This window comes from Boleophthalmus pectinirostris, unplaced genomic scaffold (assembly GCF_026225935.1).
Source record: "Boleophthalmus pectinirostris isolate CB_2022bp ecotype Guang Dong unplaced genomic scaffold, ASM2622593v1 HiC_scaffold_8, whole genome shotgun sequence".
NCBI classification, from domain to species: Eukaryota; Metazoa; Chordata; class Actinopteri; order Gobiiformes; family Gobiidae; genus Boleophthalmus; species Boleophthalmus pectinirostris.
The window spans coordinates 16,737,271-16,756,415 of NW_026571515.1; the positions used below are offsets into that span (position 1 = coordinate 16,737,271).

At 40.0% G+C, this 19,145-nt stretch overlaps 2 protein-coding genes across 2 annotated transcripts; both read right to left on the reverse strand.

Moving 5' to 3' along the window:
* Positions 1 to 71: 71 nt before the first annotated feature.
* On the reverse strand, positions 72 to 6,923 carry LOC110157955 (histocompatibility (minor) 13). The gene is made up of 8 exons (XM_055166456.1): positions 6,426 to 6,923; positions 4,348 to 4,446; positions 3,001 to 3,083; positions 2,587 to 2,675; positions 1,945 to 2,030; positions 1,476 to 1,601; positions 942 to 999; positions 72 to 735 (listed from the first exon to the last, which is right to left on the reverse strand). Exons 1-8 carry the CDS (start codon positions 6,639 to 6,641, stop codon positions 584 to 586), a joined length of 909 nt encoding a protein of 302 aa, XP_055022431.1. The 5' UTR covers positions 6,642 to 6,923; the 3' UTR covers positions 72 to 583.
* Positions 6,924 to 7,748: 825 nt separating this feature from the next.
* On the reverse strand, positions 7,749 to 16,965 carry LOC110158024 (deoxyribonuclease-1-like). The gene is made up of 10 exons (XM_055165896.1): positions 16,762 to 16,965; positions 13,932 to 14,089; positions 13,329 to 13,411; positions 12,952 to 12,963; positions 11,351 to 11,491; positions 10,772 to 10,866; positions 10,512 to 10,627; positions 9,780 to 9,937; positions 8,595 to 8,691; positions 7,749 to 8,296 (listed from the first exon to the last, which is right to left on the reverse strand). The coding sequence occupies exons 2-10, from the start codon at positions 14,082 to 14,084 to the stop codon at positions 8,174 to 8,176; spliced, it is 978 nt and encodes a 325-aa protein (XP_055021871.1). The 5' UTR covers positions 14,085 to 14,089; positions 16,762 to 16,965; the 3' UTR covers positions 7,749 to 8,173.
* Between the last annotated feature and the right edge of the window lie 2,180 nt (positions 16,966 to 19,145).

The following is a 19,145-nucleotide window of genomic DNA, read 5'->3' on the forward strand; positions in this document are numbered from 1 at the left end:
TCGACTTATCATTCAATATATGAAAGTTGGAATAATATATATATATATATATATATTTTTTTTTTTTTTGGGCGGGGGGGGTCTTAAAGTGTCTTTCTGTTATTTATTCATTGATTTTTAACTATATTGTGCATTTAGTATAGTTTTTGTGGTTTAAATTTGCTTAAGCGATATTGTGTTAGTGGCATAAATTCATTTCAATATTATGATTTATTGTCTACATTTAATTCAGCAAAAAAACTAAAATCGTACTTCAGATTTTGGTCTAGAGAGACTTGATACTAAAGACACTTGATATTAAGACTAAATGATACTACAGAAAGGGTTCCCACTCTTTTTTACTGACAAAATTTCAAAACTTTTCCATGACTTTTTCATGACCTAAAGTGAATTTTCCATGACTTTACGGCACCTAAATGTGTAGAATTGATCATATTTTTAGAGCTAAATATGAAATGTTAACCCTTTCCACTCACCTTATGGTTTGATATTATGGTTTTTTAACATTCAAAATACTGTCAGTGAATTTATTGTCGTCTTTTTTAAACAAAAGGCGCATATGTTTGAAAATCATCATAATAGCCTAATGAGAACTTAACAGAACGCTGTAGTTGTGTGAAAGAGATACTAAAATTCCATGACTTTTCCAGGCCTGAAAAATGACAGTTTCAATTTCCATGATTTTTCCAGGATTTCCATGACCTGCAAATCCTTTTTCCAGGATTTCCATGAACCCTGTAAAGACAATTTTAACCCAGTTTATGTACTCTTACTAGCTTTTAAATTATTCAAATCTAGAGCAAGGTTATACACATTACTACAGATCTACACATTGGAGGCCTCGGGGCAGGTGAAGAGTTCAGCAGGTGTGCAGCGCTTCCAGATTCTTAATGTGAACAGTAATAATGAGTTTGGCGGTAACCATTTAAAGAGACACTCACATTTAATGGGAGCCTCAAATGACTTGGCCACAGTCACCATCACGTTTGTCCCAAACACCTGAAAAACAAATCGTGGGTTTAGTTCAAAGTCCAGATCAGTGTTCAGACACAAATAAAGTCAGGATCATTTAAGTTCAAATCAGTCGTTATTGTGAATGTCATAGTAGGGTGATAGAATTTTAGAAACAACTGTATCTGAGATGTGTGTCACTATTTAAAGAAGTGGACGAAGGGAGTGTGATGTCAGGTCCATATTAGGAATAGGAATTCACTGATGGACAAAATAGAGAAATAAAAACACCAAGATCATGCAGAGCAGGTTAATATGAACATTTTAAGACCAAAATTATGAGGTTCACTGCAGCAGTTACAGAGAGAGGTGTGACAATTTTTCAATGTAAAGTCAATTGGAGCCAGAGTCGATGGAGCCGGAAGCGCCCCCATGCTCACTTCCTATTTGGAACGCAGCGGCTAGCGGGTTAGATCTATCCATTTATATTTACAGTCTATGGTCAAACTGGAAAGAACACTGACCCAGAAGACGTCGTAGACAAACAGCCCCCCCAGCAGGATGCAGCCGGTACTGACGTTGTTGAGGTGCAGCAGCTCGACGCCATTCAGGGCAAACGCCAAACCAAACAGGTTATTGGCTATCCAGTGCTGTAACATCAAACGAGAGGAGAAAGATGATTGGGTGTGATAAAGGTGAGCTCTGTAACTTTTCTGGTGAAGTGTAAGCTATCTGATTGTCTCCATGGAGATGCTGTTGCTTTAATACATCAAGCATTAACTCAATTACAGGTGTTTTTATTGCTCAGATCTGACTTGTAATTTGGCTTTGTGGAGGCACCTGCTTGTCACTTTCCAGGCAAAGCAATAACATCTCCATGGAAACAAGATGCACTCTCCACCAGAAAAGTTACACAGTGCACTTTTAAAACACTTTTATTAACAATTATTTGGAATGAACGTGTTGCTCAAATTTATAAGTCAAATTACGCACCTTCTTGAGCAGGTACCACACCCCGACCACAGAACTGAGCAGCAGACACACCAAACTCTTTGTGTCAAATTCATAATTCAGGATTTCTGAAACAAAAACAAGACCACCACTCTGTTATGACCTTTTTCATAGATGAGGGTAGTTAGAAAATTCATATACACAAACAAAAAAACAGTACCTAATCTAGAATACAGCTGAATTGATTAAAGTGCGTACGACAGATTGACAAATTTTTTTAAGTTCTTGTATTTAAGATTTTACAAAAAAATTTAAAATTGCTAAATTTGGCAATTTTTTAAGGTTTAAAAGTGTTTACTTTCTGGTTGGAAATAATCACATCATGCTAGGGAATTTCTAGCAATGTACACAGTGCCAAAACTCCTCTAATGTACACAGAGGTTAATATTTGACAAACAACTTTTATCTTGTTTGAATTATCATTCAAGTAGCAGAAAAAAAAATCTTGTGTAAATTGTATAGAGCTTTTGCACAGACTTCTCCCCAGTGTGATGTTATCAATATAGAACTGTCTAAAATCTAACTCTCGACTTCCTGTAATTTTCAACATATTTTTCAGCTTTTCTACACAATTTGCTTCTTGATCAGTGTAAAACTATCATTTATATTTGTCCTGGTACTCACCCTCCTTATTCTCTCCTGTGCCCTGGGTAAAAAGGAGCTGGTACGGTTTGTTTGGGAATGAAGCTGGAAAAACTGAAGAGATCAACGGGCTGAAAGAGGAGAGAACGTACGCTTAAATTCCAAGTTAAATTTTAAATAGTCACATTTTTATTTAGTGCTTTTCCACCTTCAAGGCACGCAAAGCACTTTCCATCAATGAACCACTCACACAATCACACACACATTCTTACACTAGTGTACACAGACACTAGGGGTGAGCTGGGTTAAGTGCCTTGCCAAAGGACACAACTACAGCATTAATGTGTAGGGCTGGAATTGCACTGCCAACCTGTGAGTCAGTGGATATGAACACTCTACCAACTGAGCCTCTGTTGCCAAGTCAGTTTTAATTAGTTGTTGGAGCCGAGTACTGACCTAATGGTGTGAGACAAAGCGAGAACTCCCAGGACGAAGAAGTACAGGGAAAGGAGCAGGTTGATGTACTCTTGAGAGAACAGCTGAAATGGAAAGAAAATAGATAGTTAGGTAGGGCTGTGCAGTTTTAATCGAGGTCGAGACTCTGTCATTTCTAACTGGGGGATAACTTTGGGCTTTTTAACTGTAGAGGTCCACGGACAATCCTTTGTCAGTAAAAACATGAGATTTGGAACAAAGTTCAGATTTTGGAAAAAGAAAATTGACTTTTTAAAATGTTAAATGGCCTATAGTACATAACATTTCTGATGCTATAATGCTGTATCTTCATCAAAAACATACCTGGAGTTGAGTTTTGTTTCATTCACACATGTTTACACACAAAAAATCTGCATATTTAGGCTGTGTGTTGCCAGTCTCTACTGAACCAAAAGTAAAAGGTAGCTGCTAACTTGAAAACTGCTTGAAAACCACTTCATGACATCACAAGGAGGAAGAGAGCATTATTTTAGAGCTTTAGAGATGTAGATAGCCTAATACTGAAGAGTCAGTTATGTAATATAAGACCTTTAAATGGTCAGCATTGTTTATGTTCAGGAGATTAGTATTGAAGGCCACTTTTATTAGTTTTTAGCCAGACAAAATAACTCTGAAAAATGTTGTACTTTTTTGTAGATATAATGTACATACTTCAGCCAGTGAGGTTCACTTGTACTAATCATCACTAATCATTCACTTGTACTAATTCACTTGTAGTAATCCATGTGACCTGTACCTTTTATTTATTTGTCGCACACACACACAGGCACGTGGTGAAATTATTATGTATCTCTAACAACATAATGCAAACAAAGAAACTCCAAAACTGGGCTTATTATAATGTCCAGCCAATATGGTGTTCTAAGCTATTTTAATCACGCAGAAGACTACCCAGAATGATGAAAAATGAGGACCGTTGCCATGGGGATTAACAATTTACAGCAAAAGACTATATATATTGAATGTAAAAAAGTCAGCTCAAAATGTTGTAAATACGAGGGAGTTGAAACCCATGTTTGTAGGCTAGAGCTATGCTGTCACAAAGAATAAAAAAGTTCTTTTCTAAACAATTTTATAATTTGTGAAAGAAAATATTTGACAAAAAATATACATACAATAAATGCGTTTATAGTTAATAAGGCTTATAAATTATGCAACCCACATAAACCAAGTGAGAAATGATTCAAGACTTTTCTCATTTGTTCATTCTGTGGTCTTGTATGTGACCACAGCAGTTGTTGCACACTGAAGCACACTGTTATGAGTAACCATTGCTATATTTAGTAGTATTAATTTGTTGAGTCGTACTTTAAAGAACAGGTAGAGTCCAAAGAGGGTACAGCTGGCGATGATGGGGAACCGTGCTGCATCTCGACTCGTGATGGTCTCCGGCATTTCCCCTCCATTCTGTCAAAAGAAAAGAAAGCTTCATGTTTCAAGGATTTTGTCAAAGTAAACACCATTTTAAAACTCTCTCCTGTAAAATTCTCCCTCTATCTCAGAGAAAATGTCTGACCCCTGTAATTTGGGGAATGCTCAGTTTAAAAGCAGTTTTTTCTATACGCTGTCACTAGGCAACACTAATTCACGTTGATCATTCTTCAAAATGGAACTGAAGATTTTTGTCTTGACTCTGTAAAAGACTACTGTTTAAAGCACTCACTACTGGCATCTTAGAACAGGAGATGAATAATAAAGAAGTGAGCTCCATGTGTTGTGACTAAAAACACACAGGCCATCTATCTTTCATTGACAGCACATCATGGGTAGAGCTGTAATCGGCTAAAGAAATCCATGGTCAAGAAGAGAAGACCTGTTCAAGGAATCGATTAGTCGATTACAGGGAGCATGGCAAAAGCTCCCAAAACTATTATGTACCCGACTGCACTCACAACTGCACAGGAAGTCATGCAAAAACAACTACAGACAAATGTGCTAGAAAACAATAAGACAGATAAAATGTGACCTTGGGTTTAATCTGCATTTTTCCATATAAATATCAATAAATTAATCTTCAGATAATCTTCACTTCTTCTTTCTGTTGTTGTCTATATACAAATCCTTCTCAAAATAATGATTAGTCACCACTGATTGATTACCTGACTAAACGAATAGGCCTAGAGCCTACAGGCATTGTCAAGTGAGGTGGCACCAGGCGCCCAAATTCACAGCTGAAGAACTGGAGGTAGTCAGCCTGACCCACCAGACTCTACACTGTGTATTATACACATCTTTGATCTCGTAAGGCTAGAAGTTGGAGAGTTCGTCAAGTCTTGAGCGCTGTTTCCAACTACAAGTCAAAGTTGGGAACAATATTAGTGGAGCAGTCTGAAACTGTCTTTCCAAACTTAAAGTTAAAGTGAATCCATGCTGCACTAAAAACAGGCTGCACAAACAGTGACTGTATACTGGTGAGTGGGTTAGGACTGCGCTCTGCCTCAAATAGGTTTCAACTGCACATTCAGTGGACTCTGCATCTTCTCTGTACTCACTCTGAAGCCTTGGTCCTCCTCCTGCTCCTCACCACACCACTAAAGTAACACAGAAATACAGAACAGGACAGATGACAGAGAGAGACAAGGAGAGATATCAGGAAGGATAACAGTTGCTGACTTTCCCTGCATTATTTCTCCGTAAACTTTGCATCTGGAACTATTTCTATTAAAAGTTAAATGAGTCAGTCGCCCTTTGTGGGCAGAAAACAGAAATCAGCTTAGAGGGAGCTTACAGAGGGTATCTGAAGGGCTGAAATATGAGGTCATTTGGATAAAGTGGTGTCAGTCAAAAGCGGAAGCAGGCCCAAGCGCATCAGTGGGCTGCAGGTGAAGCCCACACGTGGGTCATTAGCAGGAGTTTATTCAGAACACTGTGTTCTCTGAACGGCACCGATCTCCCTAAACCTGCTGTTTCAACAGATACCCCCACTCTGACCACAGGGTTTCGTTTCGTTCCGGATGCGCGCCTTACAGCGGTGAAACCTGTCACATCTGGCCCCAAGAGCGTCAGACACGGAGCCAACAGGCCGGGAAACTCACTCCTGTCTCCACAGGCGCAGGTGGTCCAGATCCAGGTCCAGGTCCAGGACGCGCTGACGTTTCATAAAAACATCAGCTGAGCTCGGCACCATAGACCAAACAACAGGAACAAAAGCCGCGCCGCCAGCAGGATCCCACTCCGTTTGTTTGTGGGCCGTGTAAAACCGCTTCGACAACATAAACATCACGTTAAACACGAGCGAGACCGAAGTACCCGCGCCAGCTGTTTCCTCTAACCGACACAGGCGACACGTTAACACGTTTACAGCCGTTAAGTTCCCAACAACAGCACACAGACGGGCATTTGTGGTCTGTCTCTGCTCCAGAGCCGGGGCCTCTCTAAAAGCTCACCTTAGACTTGGAACAGCGCACAGAGCGCAGGGCACCGAAGAAGATGGGCAACAGGGCCATGAAGAGCAGGCTCCCGTAGGCCAGCGCCGTGCCCTCCGGTGTGGCCGTGAACCGGACTGTGGCGTTCAGCGCATCGCTACCATTACCGGCGCTGGAGTTCAGGGCCTCGGGGAGAGACTCTGGGACCGACTCGGGCACAGGTTCGGCAGCAGACATGATTATGCTTCATTCATCTACTGAAGAATACTGTGAACGCGCACTTGCGGCGTGCACAGCGCCGTAAAGCCACGTTTCCTTACGGCTCAGAGATATGCAGTGATAGTATGAGGTCTCACTCTGAGAAGAAGACCGTGAACAAACTGCGACTGTAGATCCAAGATGTCCTGCTCCAGAATCAGACGTTAGTGCCGTGGGAAGTCTAGGGCCTGCTTCAAACAAGATCGAGATATTTAACTAGTCAGACAAACAGTCCAAGGTTTTACTTAGTTTATTGTGAAGAAAATAAAGAGAATCTTTGCTCCGCCGAGAGAGGGCTCTTTCTAAACTATTTATCTCTGTGAAACCTCTTGTTCGTGGGTCTGCTCCGTGTGTCTCATCACCTCCACAGCGCCACCCACCGCAGACATGCGTCATTTATAACACTAAACAATACTGTGAACGCGAGTTTTCAGACCACAAGGGGGCGCGTGATGACAGATTTACATTCAAATTGGGCCCTTCGCCTCTTCCTTTTATTGATTGTAAATTAAATGTTCAGTTAATATTATTATAGTCCATATAGTATAAGTATAATGGTTTAATTCAATATTTAGCTATATGATCATTTAGATAGACATTTCGATAGAAACATGCAAATTCGTACAAAACATTGAAGAACGTATCCCACAATTAACTTATAAAACACAAAAACACACTAAAACATTGATTGCTGTTTTTGCTCTTTTTGAAATTCTTATTTAATGCCACCCCATTCTAGAGACGGTGAGCATTTATATTTCCCTCGGCAGCTTGCTTAATGGTGCCTGATCCAAGAAAAGTGGGACTATAACCATAAGGGCGGCTCAGGACAGCACACATGTCCAACAGAATTTTTGATGTGGGAACTAAAATAATGCTACTTGATCTAATTCATAAGACTCTAGTGGTGTGTGCACTAACAAACAAATTATAGAAATCTTCAGAGTAAACAGATTTTGAATCATTTTAGTGATGCTTTGCTTATATATTCAGGTTGCAATGTTTGGATTTTAGGACACAGTTTAAAACACAAATCCAGTATAATGTTCAGGGTTTCATATTAAAAAAGGCTACTTGAAGAAGATGCTCAGATAAAGAATATTTTATTTAAATGAAATTCATTAAAAGTTGTTCAAATACATATGTACAGTCTAAAAACAAACAAACATGTTTGCTCTGATCCTGAGAATATTTAGCAAAAATAAAATAATGCAACAATGGCAAAAATATTTCTGAATTGTATCTGGAAGTGAAAATATTGTGCTAAAAGAAAGCTACAAGTAAAAAAAAGCTGTAATATAAAAGTAATGGATGTGAATCATGTGTCAAGTACTTAATCTTTTTCAAAAACAGTGCTATACAGTCTTTGAATTGTATCCATTGAGTCAGTAACTCAGGAAATCACAAATACTTTTAGTTTTACTTTGTTTGGTTGTTGTAACACACTCTTTTTGAATGTGTGTGTTGCTTTGATAATTTATGAAACTCTCATAATATTAGGCGAGGGGGAGTCACAGGTTTAACAAGAGGTGCAGGCTCAGCAACAGGAAGTAGAGGGACTGAGTCTGTAGCAGAGATGTCACCGAACTCTTCAAGTCCACTTCGATTGGGAAGTGGTCACTCACCTCCACCAACTGTGATCAAAGCACAGGAACACAGTGATCAGGCAATGAAACTGGACACACTTTTTTCAAGGAGGTCTGTATGATTAGCTTTGACTTGTGGAAATACCTGCATAATATTGTCCAAGAGGAAAGTGTCCAATATTTATGTCCACTAAAGAGAGAAAACCAGTGGGAAAAAACTGCCTCTATTCCCAATGGTTCTCGCTCCTCAGTGGACAGCCCACCCCAAACAGACAAATTTTACTGAACTTTTTGTTGTGTGGTCTGAATGTGGTGCTCACGAGGCTCACATAGATTTGGGTCTTACCCTTCTCGAATGGATTTTAAACCTCTTCATGGGGTTGAACACTTTGGCTGAGAAAGGCTTGACATGCTTCAGGAAGGACGATCCATAAACGACAATTCTGCAAAACACAACCAGGAATTTCACAAGCATGAACTTTTTATAATGTCATACAAAGGTGTCATGGGGATTTTTTAAATGGGGGTATGTGATTTGTGACATCATTGATGTGATGAATCAGGACTAAACCAGGTCTAAACCAAGACTACACCAGGTCTAAACCAGGTCTAACCAGGACTACACCAGGACTACACCAGGACTACACCAGGACTACACCAGGACTACACCAGGACTTACTTAACCAGGACTAAACCAAGACTAAACCAGATCTAAACCAGATCTAAACCAGGACTACACCAGAACTACACCAGGTCTACAGCAGGGAGAGAGAGAGAACCCCAAGTCCACGGAGCAGGGTGTCTGCAAAGCGCGATCGGGCGATGGCTGTGCTTAGCCCTGCGAGGCTTGGAGCTCTGTGCCAGTTCTTTCACCTGCGGTCACCCGACAGTCTACGTGGGTGCACCTCTGGGCCCGTCCCCAAAACTCAGCCCTGGGATCAGCCCTGGGATCAGCCCTGGGATCAGCCCTGGGATCAGCCCTGGGATCAGCCCTGGGATCAGCCCTGGGATCAGCCCTGGGATCAGCCCTGGGATCAGCCCTGGTCCCTTCATGTCGCAGGTCACTATAGGACAGAACTGGAGATATCATGAGCTTATGCAGGTTGTTTTTATTTATTTATTTAATTTCCACCTGACCTTAGCTATCAACTGTTCTTCCTGGAGCCCTATGAAGGCTGTTTTGGGTTAGGGTTTTCACTAGTGCCAATAGTTTGACATTTAAGTTGTAGCTATTTTATATTTATAATTTTTTTATAGCTCATGTCGGGAGAAGTGGGTGGACGGCATACCCCCGCGTACTACGCCCACTACACCCCTGACATCATATCATTTAAAAAGTTTAATCCTCATTAGTTTGATTCCTTGGTAGAACGATTAAACCAGAGGTCAGGCTTTCTCTGTGAGCAACAGTGGCTTGAAGTTCAGTATAAGTTTATTTTATCCACTGGGAGTTTATTTTAGCTGACAAAAGGACCATTATTATTTTTACTATGATTGTGAATCTGGTTTGACATCTGGCATTGGAGCTCACCTGTCATAGGGGCAGCTGGTCTGATCAGTCACTGTGGTGTCTGTTCGATCTGATATGAGCCAGGAGAAGCTGGTGTTGGAGAAGAGTCGAATGTCCTTTTTGTGGGCGCGAGTCATGTAGCCACACCCAGCGTGGAAGTCTCCCAGGAACATCACATTCTGTAAAAAAATCTATATGTTAATAATACAATCTTCATAAAAACCTAAATCTCCAAGAAACATAACATTTAAGCTGTGTTCTTTTCTTAAACGCAAAATACTCTGTTCCACCTTGTGATGTCATGTGGTAATACAGGAAATGCTCCACTGTGTTTTTAAACTCCATACACCTTCACTAGAATCATTTTGATCATTTCAGCCCTGGAATTAAAAAAATCTCTAAGATGTTAATTGAGAACGATCACTTCATGACAATAAAATGGAATAGAGCATATTGCGCTTTGGAGATGCTAATAATGAAAATGGTTACTAAAACACATATGAGTGAAACAAAACAACTCTGGGTATGTTTTTAATGAGTTAACAACTTTCTAACGGCTTAAAGAGTCAATTCTGCATAATATAGGACCTTTAAAGAATGAGTCAAAGATGAGTCCAGTACCATTTTAGTAATATAAGACAAGTCCAGGACCAGTACAGGATCAGTACAGGACCATTACAAGACCTGTATGGGACCAGAATAGGACCAGTATGGGACCACTGCAAAACCTTTTGAGTTATACGAGGCACTGACCGTGTTTTGCCACTTTTTAACCACCTCCAGAAACACATCATAGAGTTTGTCTATTTCCTGAACAGCTTTGGTGGGTTCTGAGTGGAGAGGAATCAGGACAAACTCCACTGGCTCCACTGGAAAAACAAAACGTGTAAAAAAACAGTGAAAATGAGCCCTGGCGGCCACATAGAGCAAAGAGGAAGATTAAAACAGGTGAGAGGATTAAAAAGGTGAGAGATGCTCATCAGAATCAGTGTTGGTGCTTAGTTGTAACTCACATGTCTTGCTGCTGTTAAAGAGCACAGCGAACGGTGGTCGGACAAAGTCGGTGCTCTCGTGTTGGTGCTGTCCAGTGACAGAAACAGTCTGTGTTCTGATTGGATGAGACCAGCAAATGAGTCACTGTTACTTTTCTGCCCGTTATGTCTGTTTTTGAGAAATGGTTCTGTTCAGTTCAGTGTCTTTCTAACCCAAACCGTCTATGTTCTACCTGTTTTATAAAGCTGAAGTGTCTTAGAAAAGTGAAGCTTTACTACCTTCATTTCCATTGGAGATTAGATCCTAACCCTGATCTTCGTGACCTTTAACCATGTGGCTATAAAATAATAGATGGCCCTTACTGCCTGGTTGTTGTGTGGGCAGTTTCAAGATTCAGGACAGTTTTATTTGAAAAGGAACAGCAGAATGTTTTGACCACTACACCAATGTCAGGGCATTCAAGAACCATGTAGCCAGTACACTGTTACAATACACTGTTTACCAAATATTTATTGGTCTGTTTATTTATTTATTTTAGCATTGGACGTAGCAGAGCTCCAGTCCACACAGTGGCTGTGGTCAGGCTCTCCTGAACTCACCTGTAGAGGAAGGTGTAGTACTGCATGTCATTTTTGTCTTTTCCCAAAGGTCTACTGGACACTTGCGCATATACAAATGGATTCTGCATGCCTAGAAAACAAGATTTAAAAAACAGTCTCACAAGGCTTAAATCACCACATTTAGACATTTAGGTTAAAAATGTTATTTTCAATGAGAATAATAATGTGACTGAGGACAGATTTAAATATAGATCTCTCTTGAAGGAGAACAGATTGTGCTTTTTGAGGGGATATTTAATATTAAACTATCACATATGTACATCATTTTATTTTTTAAACCACAATCCTTAAATATAATTGTAAACTCAATCCCACACTGCTTGATAATAGAAATTGGACAGGTGACTTCTAAAGTGCGTTCACACTTGTTTCATCGTGGTTTGAGCCCAGTGCCAGTCTATTCCCGATGTAGACTTGGTTTGGTCCTGTTCTAGTCCTGCCTTAGTCCTGTCTGGTCCAGATATAGTTTCAAATTTTGTCTAAATTTTGATGAGGTGCATGTGCAAGCGTAAACTTCCTGTCAGTTAAGACAAAGCACTTAAACATTTATTTTCCACAACCAGGACCAGAACGAAGTCCAGTTTGGTTTGATTGTGGTTTAGTCCTGGTTTGGTCCTGATCAGGGTCAGAGTGTAGAATGAGGTCTTACCCGATGACATTCGCAGCAGAGACAAAACAGAACACATTATTACACTGAGCTCAAAGAAAGAAAAGAAAGACCAGGTAATGTTAGGCTGGTTAGGCTGAGTAAATCTACTTTGTCAGGATTAATCAACTATACAAATTATTGTACTGCGAATACAGGGTTAGACTGTGGAAGCACATTAATATTATGGGTTATTGGTTCCCAACCTTCATTGTCTCATACTACTGTAGTCCGAATTAATATTTCATAAAATAATGTGACAATGAAAGTTCAGTTCAATATTAAATCCCTGCTAAGAGTTTGCATTCCATTAAAGGTTCTTAAAGACCTGGTTGAGAAACACTTCTACTCCCACGGAAGTTGATTACTGATGTTTTGTTATATTTTATGCAGTAGATTTACACAGTTTTGTCCAATTACAAAAAGCAGCCATACCACCAGTAAGTTCATCAGATCCCAACATTTACAATGATTCTTTTAGTGAATGGAAGCATTAGTATCAGTATTAGTGAAAGCATTAATTACTGTTCTGCATTCCAGTTCACTCAAAACTCAGACAACTGAAAAGATGAATTTGTGTTTAACTTGAAAAATGACAATGACAGTGATGACAAAAACAAAATAAACCTATGAGGTGGTAAGATGGTAAAAATAGACACAATGTGACTCAATAAATTAATTAAACTGGAAGGCAAATGTATAAAGATTAGAGACATCAATAGATGCAGCAGGGGATGCAACATTTGGCATGGTTTATGCCAGTGGGACTGTTCAATTTAACATCATCACAGCTCGTTTGGGTCCAGACATGGTCAGTCCCAGTGCAGTTATGACATCGTCACTTTACAGTCCCATAGAAATAAGTGATGTCTGTTGTTAAAGACAGTTTTCATCACAAAACTGTCTTTATTATTTTAAAAAAGAAATTACAAACCTGTCATCTCCACTGTGAAAAAAACAAAAAATTCAGGATATTACCAGCTGCTACTCTAATCACCACTGCCCCCAAAAGAACTCTGCAGGAACACAGCAAGCCCAACTGACCAACTACCGCTACAGCATTGGACCCTCATTAATATGAATGGGATATACAAAACTATTATCATTAAATATTGTGATATTCACAAATCTCAACGTGTCTTATCCTACACCCCAGTGCCCCCTTCTGAGAAAAACTGTCACAAACCCTGTTAGGACCTGACCTCTAACTTCAGGGGGCACAGACAGGTTAGTATCTGTCTGAGGATATGGTCTCTGCTGTGGGCACGGTTTGTGTTATGCTGTGTTCTTGGTTAGTGCCTGTCTGTGCACCTGTTGAGGGTCGTCAGGAGCGTCTGTACTGCAGTGAGATCCTGAACGTGCAACAACAGAGAGATGTCACAACGACCAACGATCTACAAACAGAAAAACACACAGAATGATCTCACAATATACCATCTTATCTCTAGTACTATACTACTGTACTGTACAAGTACTGTAATACTGTAGTGCACAAGTACTACAATAATGTACTGTACAAGTACTGTTATACTGTAGTACAAAAGTACTACAATACTGTACTCTACAAGTACTGTAATAATATACTATACAATTACTATAAAAAAGTACAGGGATCTGACCTTACAGACATGCACTCTACTACCCCATCACTGACACGTTCTACCCCCTCATCAATGTGTTTTACCCTCTCATCAATGTGTTCTACCCCCTCACTGATGTGTCCTACCCCCTCACTGACGTGTCCTAACCCCTCATTTATGTGTTCTACCCCCTCACTGACATGTTCTACTCCCTCACTGACGCGTTCTACCCCCTCACTGACGTGTTCTAACCCCTCATTTATGTGTTCTACCCCCTCACTGACGCGTTCTACCCCATCACTGACATGTTATACCCCCTCAGTGGGATACATACCCGTGCCAGGTTGTGGACGATCCTATAGTTTGCAGTTTTGCTTTTATTGAACCGTGGGACGTTGTAGGAGCATATTTTGAATGAGTTCAAGCCTGAGAAGAACAGGACCATTATCAGGAGCAGACATGGTAATGCAGTGGAGGTGCGGGACATTTTATCTGGAACACAAACAAAAATAAAACCTTCATTCAGAAAATTTAAATTAAACCTGCTACAGACATCACGGAGCTCATGGGGTCAGGTCTAGATCTGAGACAGGTCTGAACACGCCACAAACCTGTTTCTCTGGATTCACAGTTTACAGATTTCTTGTTGCACATTGACTGGATACCGTGACTACTTTCCAGGGAAAAGCAAGGCTATGACTAAAAGCGTGCTGAGAATTAAAATGACGAATATTTACAACGAAAAGATTACCAAGCAATGCATTGTAGGCAGGGTACTGTAAATTAAAAACAAAAGAGGATGTTTGAGATTTATTCCTTTGCATGTCTGTTGTCTGTGTCTCTGCTTGATTGTCAAACTCTTGTCTGTTTCCTGATGAAGGCCTTGCTGCAAAACATTTTGATGAAGAAGCAAGAGCATTTTTTTATGTTTTTAAATCAGGGCAAAGACACAAGGTCCAGTCTTTCACCGAGACTTGGGCTGGCACAATAACGACACCAATGACCAAGCACTCCCCTCTCAGTCCTGCAATGAATGAGAAAAGAACGACCTGCTACACATTATAATTACACAGGCCTAGCTGATGTGTGATATAGCTGCCCACAATAAAAGATAATACTGAAGACCACCTTATGGCACTGAAAAAGTAAAGAACAAAATAGTACTGCTGTATTTGGCTACTTTTATAAAACGTTTGCCTGGAATCGAGAATACACACTTGTCTAGTCACCGGTGAATCTCCCAGTTTTCAGATGGGTGTGAGCGACGGTGGATTAGCACACACTCAGGGACACGCATGGTCCACCCATATCAAAACAGGGAACTGAAAAACATCACAGATTTCTGCAGAATCATTAAATGAAGGTATATACATATTTTTAGTTTGAGTAAAAAATAACCAACGAGCTCTTTCATGTTTTCTTTTCAAATCTGATGGCATGATCATGTTTGATGGGGTTTGAGATTCAGAGCAGGGTGTAAAGACCAGACTGATAGTGACCGTATAAAAAAATACTCAAAATCTCATTCTGCTTAAGGTGTATAATATGTTCATTTTAACAGCTTAGTAGCACATTAACACACACTATAGTGCACAGAAAATCATACATTTTATAGTGATAAGCCTACACTTAGCATATTCTACCAGACATGGACAAACAATCGGGACAGCAATCTACATAAGCCTGAAAATGTCCACTCAAAATACCAGTATCAGAGAGTGAATAGTTACACTCCCTCAGTCCATACACCCAGAGCCTTGTGCATTGTTATGTTTGCTATATATTTGTCTCTGCCCTTATATTCACACATTGTTTCGCTTGTGGACACAGTCGCTGCTGCAGCCCTTTCCACTATACAGTTTGATTACAAATGAGTAGAATGGGAGGCAGGACTGGGACAGGAAGGGGCGGACCATAAACTAAGTTCTGACAGGTGAGTGAACTGGTTTAGGTGGTTCTACTCCGCACTCTCCCTCGGGCTCTTTCACAGAAAACAGTGACCTATAAGCTGATATATTGAATACATTTTATCCAAAGGAAGGGCATCTGGTAAAAAGTCACGTGGGCTATAATGTGTATCTCTGCAAGTCATTGTTGTGAATTACTAACCATTAAATGTCACATTTTAAAAAATAAATAAAAACATACACAGTAGTGACTCTGCTCTTCTAAAGTGCCTAGGCAACAATAGAAATGATGAGGTTAAAGGGCCCACATTATGCTATTTTGTGGTCTCTGTTGTAGCGTTTCCTCATACATACCTGAAGTTGTGTTTTGTTTCATTCATACATGGTTAACACACAAACCCTGCACATTTAGGCTGAGTTCTCTGAAACGGAAAACACCCTGTTCCTCTACGTGATGTCGTGTGATAATCTAGGAAGTACTCCACTGTGTTTTTAAACTTCATACATCTATTAAGAATGACTTTGATCATTTCAGCCCTGAAGTTTGCCATTTGTACTAAACAAAAGGTAAAATGTAGTTGTGATATTACAAGACCGGAGCATTTCGAACTTTGGAGATGTAGACACACTAATAATAAAGTAATACTCAAACTTCGGATATGTTTTTGGTGAGGTAAAAGCATCATAACATGGCTTAAAGTGCACAAGACCCACAAGACCAATTTTTGCCCCATTTGGGAGTTTGACACCACACCTATGGGTGGTTTTCAGATTTTACAGTGTAATGATTTCATACTCTAGGTAAGGTAAGGGTCAAGGGTCGGGGTCAGATTTCCCTCTTGATAACAGTTTCTATGAAATATCCAAAAGGTAAATGCATAAAAGTTGAATCTGTTAATTTCCATTAGTGATTTGACTCAAGAACTCACTGTATTATATATAAAAAAAAAACTGCATTTAAACAATATTAATTTTATCTGACCCCCGTCTGTATTAAATATTATTGGCCTACAGAATGTTTTGTTGTCACCTGAAAACCACCAATACTGATCTGTTCCGCCAAGCTGGGAGTGTAACTCATTAAATTCTTTGGGTGTTAAACTTTAACATGTTTCTGTGGCCCTGTTTGACTTAGCCCACTGCAACCAGTACTAGGCGACTTAAATAGTAGAAGCCTGCAGGTCAGGGTGCCCTGAACAAATCAAGAGAAACCAGACTAAAACAGACTGAAACTCGTATAGGCTCGGGTGATCTTACCTGAACTCCGTAGGTCCCACTTCCTCAGATAGGCTTAATATAATCTCCCGTACTCTCTTGTTTTTGGCGTGTTTGGAGCTGAAGTGCCCCCCTGCAGTACTTTTGTTGTAGTTCCTGAGTATTTATTTTCTTGTTTCTTGTTTAATTTCCCAAAGCCTCTGGAGTTGCCGCTGCTTTTGGGCGTAGGACAAGACTGTTTTGTCACGGAGCTGGTAGGACAGGGACACGCCCACTGCCCTCGCCTTTTACAGGTGCTTCCTCCCCCATCTTCCGGATCCCTCCTGTACAGAGAGGTGCGTCTGAGGATTATGCAGTTATCTGGACGAGCGTCCTCATTAGTTTAATAGTTTCATCTTTTACACATGCTTTTATGCACGTGCTTTTCTGTATTGTCCTTTATATATTTTTTTTGTTGGCTCAAACTCATACAGTCTATGCTCAAACATGGTCAAAAGATGCTTGGGTATTTCCCGTTCTTCATTTGAACATCTTTAAGCTCTCCTGCCCTCTGCTGTTTGAGCTTGAAGCGGCAGTTGTTTTATGGCTCCCAGTGTTAAAAGGCAACTGCAATCTGAATTGTGTAAACTATAACTACACGTTTTGGTCTTCTTGGCAACTTAAACTTTACTTAGCCAAAGTAAATTTAACAGTGGGATCGCTCTTGCTTCACTGTAGGTCACATTTGAGAGCAGGTATCTTTTAACTCTACAAAATGTCTAAGGACGTTACGTAAGAATTTGATATATTGGTTGTAGGTCGAACACGAAACGAAATGCGAAAATCTTCATTACTTTTTAACGCTGACGTGGGCAACATTTTACTTTTCTATCGGTACTTTTAAAGATCAACTATATCTAACTTTCCTTAAGGGGGTTTACCACCTGTTTGTCTCCATTGACATGTTACCTTTGTACCTTTTTTTGTAATATAATACATATGTTTTATTGTAAAAACAATTCTTTGAAAACCCCAAAATTTTACTATGTGCTGGGTTGCCTTTCCACAGATCTGATCAGTTAGGTCAGGTGGTCCGGTAGCATTACCTGCTTCCCACAGATAGGTCATTTTTATTCAGTGGAATATTCATAATAATAACATCTCCATGCCTGCAGTAGACAAGCAGTCATCCACCAGAAAAATTACACTGTGCACCTAAAACAAAACAGAGTAAACCAAACCAAAATTGTACACGGAGACAAGAGAATGCATGTTTTTCAGAGTCTAGTGCGTCCGATATCCTGCCCAGTCAGTTACAAGATGACCACCGCGCTTTTCACGGCAGTTGATGCTGTGTTACCTCTAGAGTTTTATGTAACACATCCCAACTTCTGGTTTCCATAGCGACGGGCCCTGTACGTCGAGGCTCTGTACGTGATCGATCATCACGCTCATCGCGCTGCTCTGCCATTACTCTCAAGTGTAAAATAGGCCTACAAGCAAGATTAGCCTATAAGATTATTGTGTAATGATTTATTAAATTTAGCTTTTTTATATTCAATATAATGTCATCTCGCATGACTTAATTTAATGTATTTGATCTAAGAAAGTGAAAATCGAACAGTGAAATAGAATAAAACGATGCAACATTAAGTGGACTTCCACACAGAGGTGAGTTTGCTGACACGTGGCCCAAAACTTTCTAAAACGATTTAACCTGAATAAAATAAAAAACTAACCGAAGGCCTTATTGCGCTTAGTTAGAGCTTAAGTTTTTGCAGTTAGAACTTAAACTTTTTAATAGGGTAGCTCCCAGTTTGACCCAGTTTACATAAGCTAAAGATTTTGTCATGGCCATGATGGAAATCATTCAGAATCACATTTAGGCGGTTTTAACAGCTGGGCCCTGGCTCTGAGCCTGTGGATTGTTTATTATTTAGGCTAATGCAACTTGTGTCACAGAACAGTCATAGGACGGACGTAAGGCAAGAAAAACTAAGAAGATACTTCAGGCTATACAGTCAATGGATAGTCCAGTTCCATCCAAAGCCTAGAGATTGTTTTAGTCAAATTTACACACATGAAATTTGGCTATTGAAATTAACGATTCATCTAAAATGCATCTTCCGTAGATTCACTGTGTTGGTATGTATTAGGCACGTTTTAAAAGTGCAGTTTTTGGAGCCATTTTGAGTCTGTTCTATTTTTGCCTCATGTCATTCCGTCTGCGCCCACTAGGGGGAGTCTGGCACGGGCTCTCTAAATCCAGAAGCACTTGTCTTCTAACATCACTGTGTTTATAGCTTAGTCTCCCCCTGTTACCTATGTCTTCTGCCTCTTATCTCCTTCATCACCTCCCTTGTTGTCTGTCACCTTACTCCCATCCCCTTTATTTCACTAGATCCTCTCTGCACTGCTTTAGCCCTGCTCTGCTGCTGCAGCCTGTG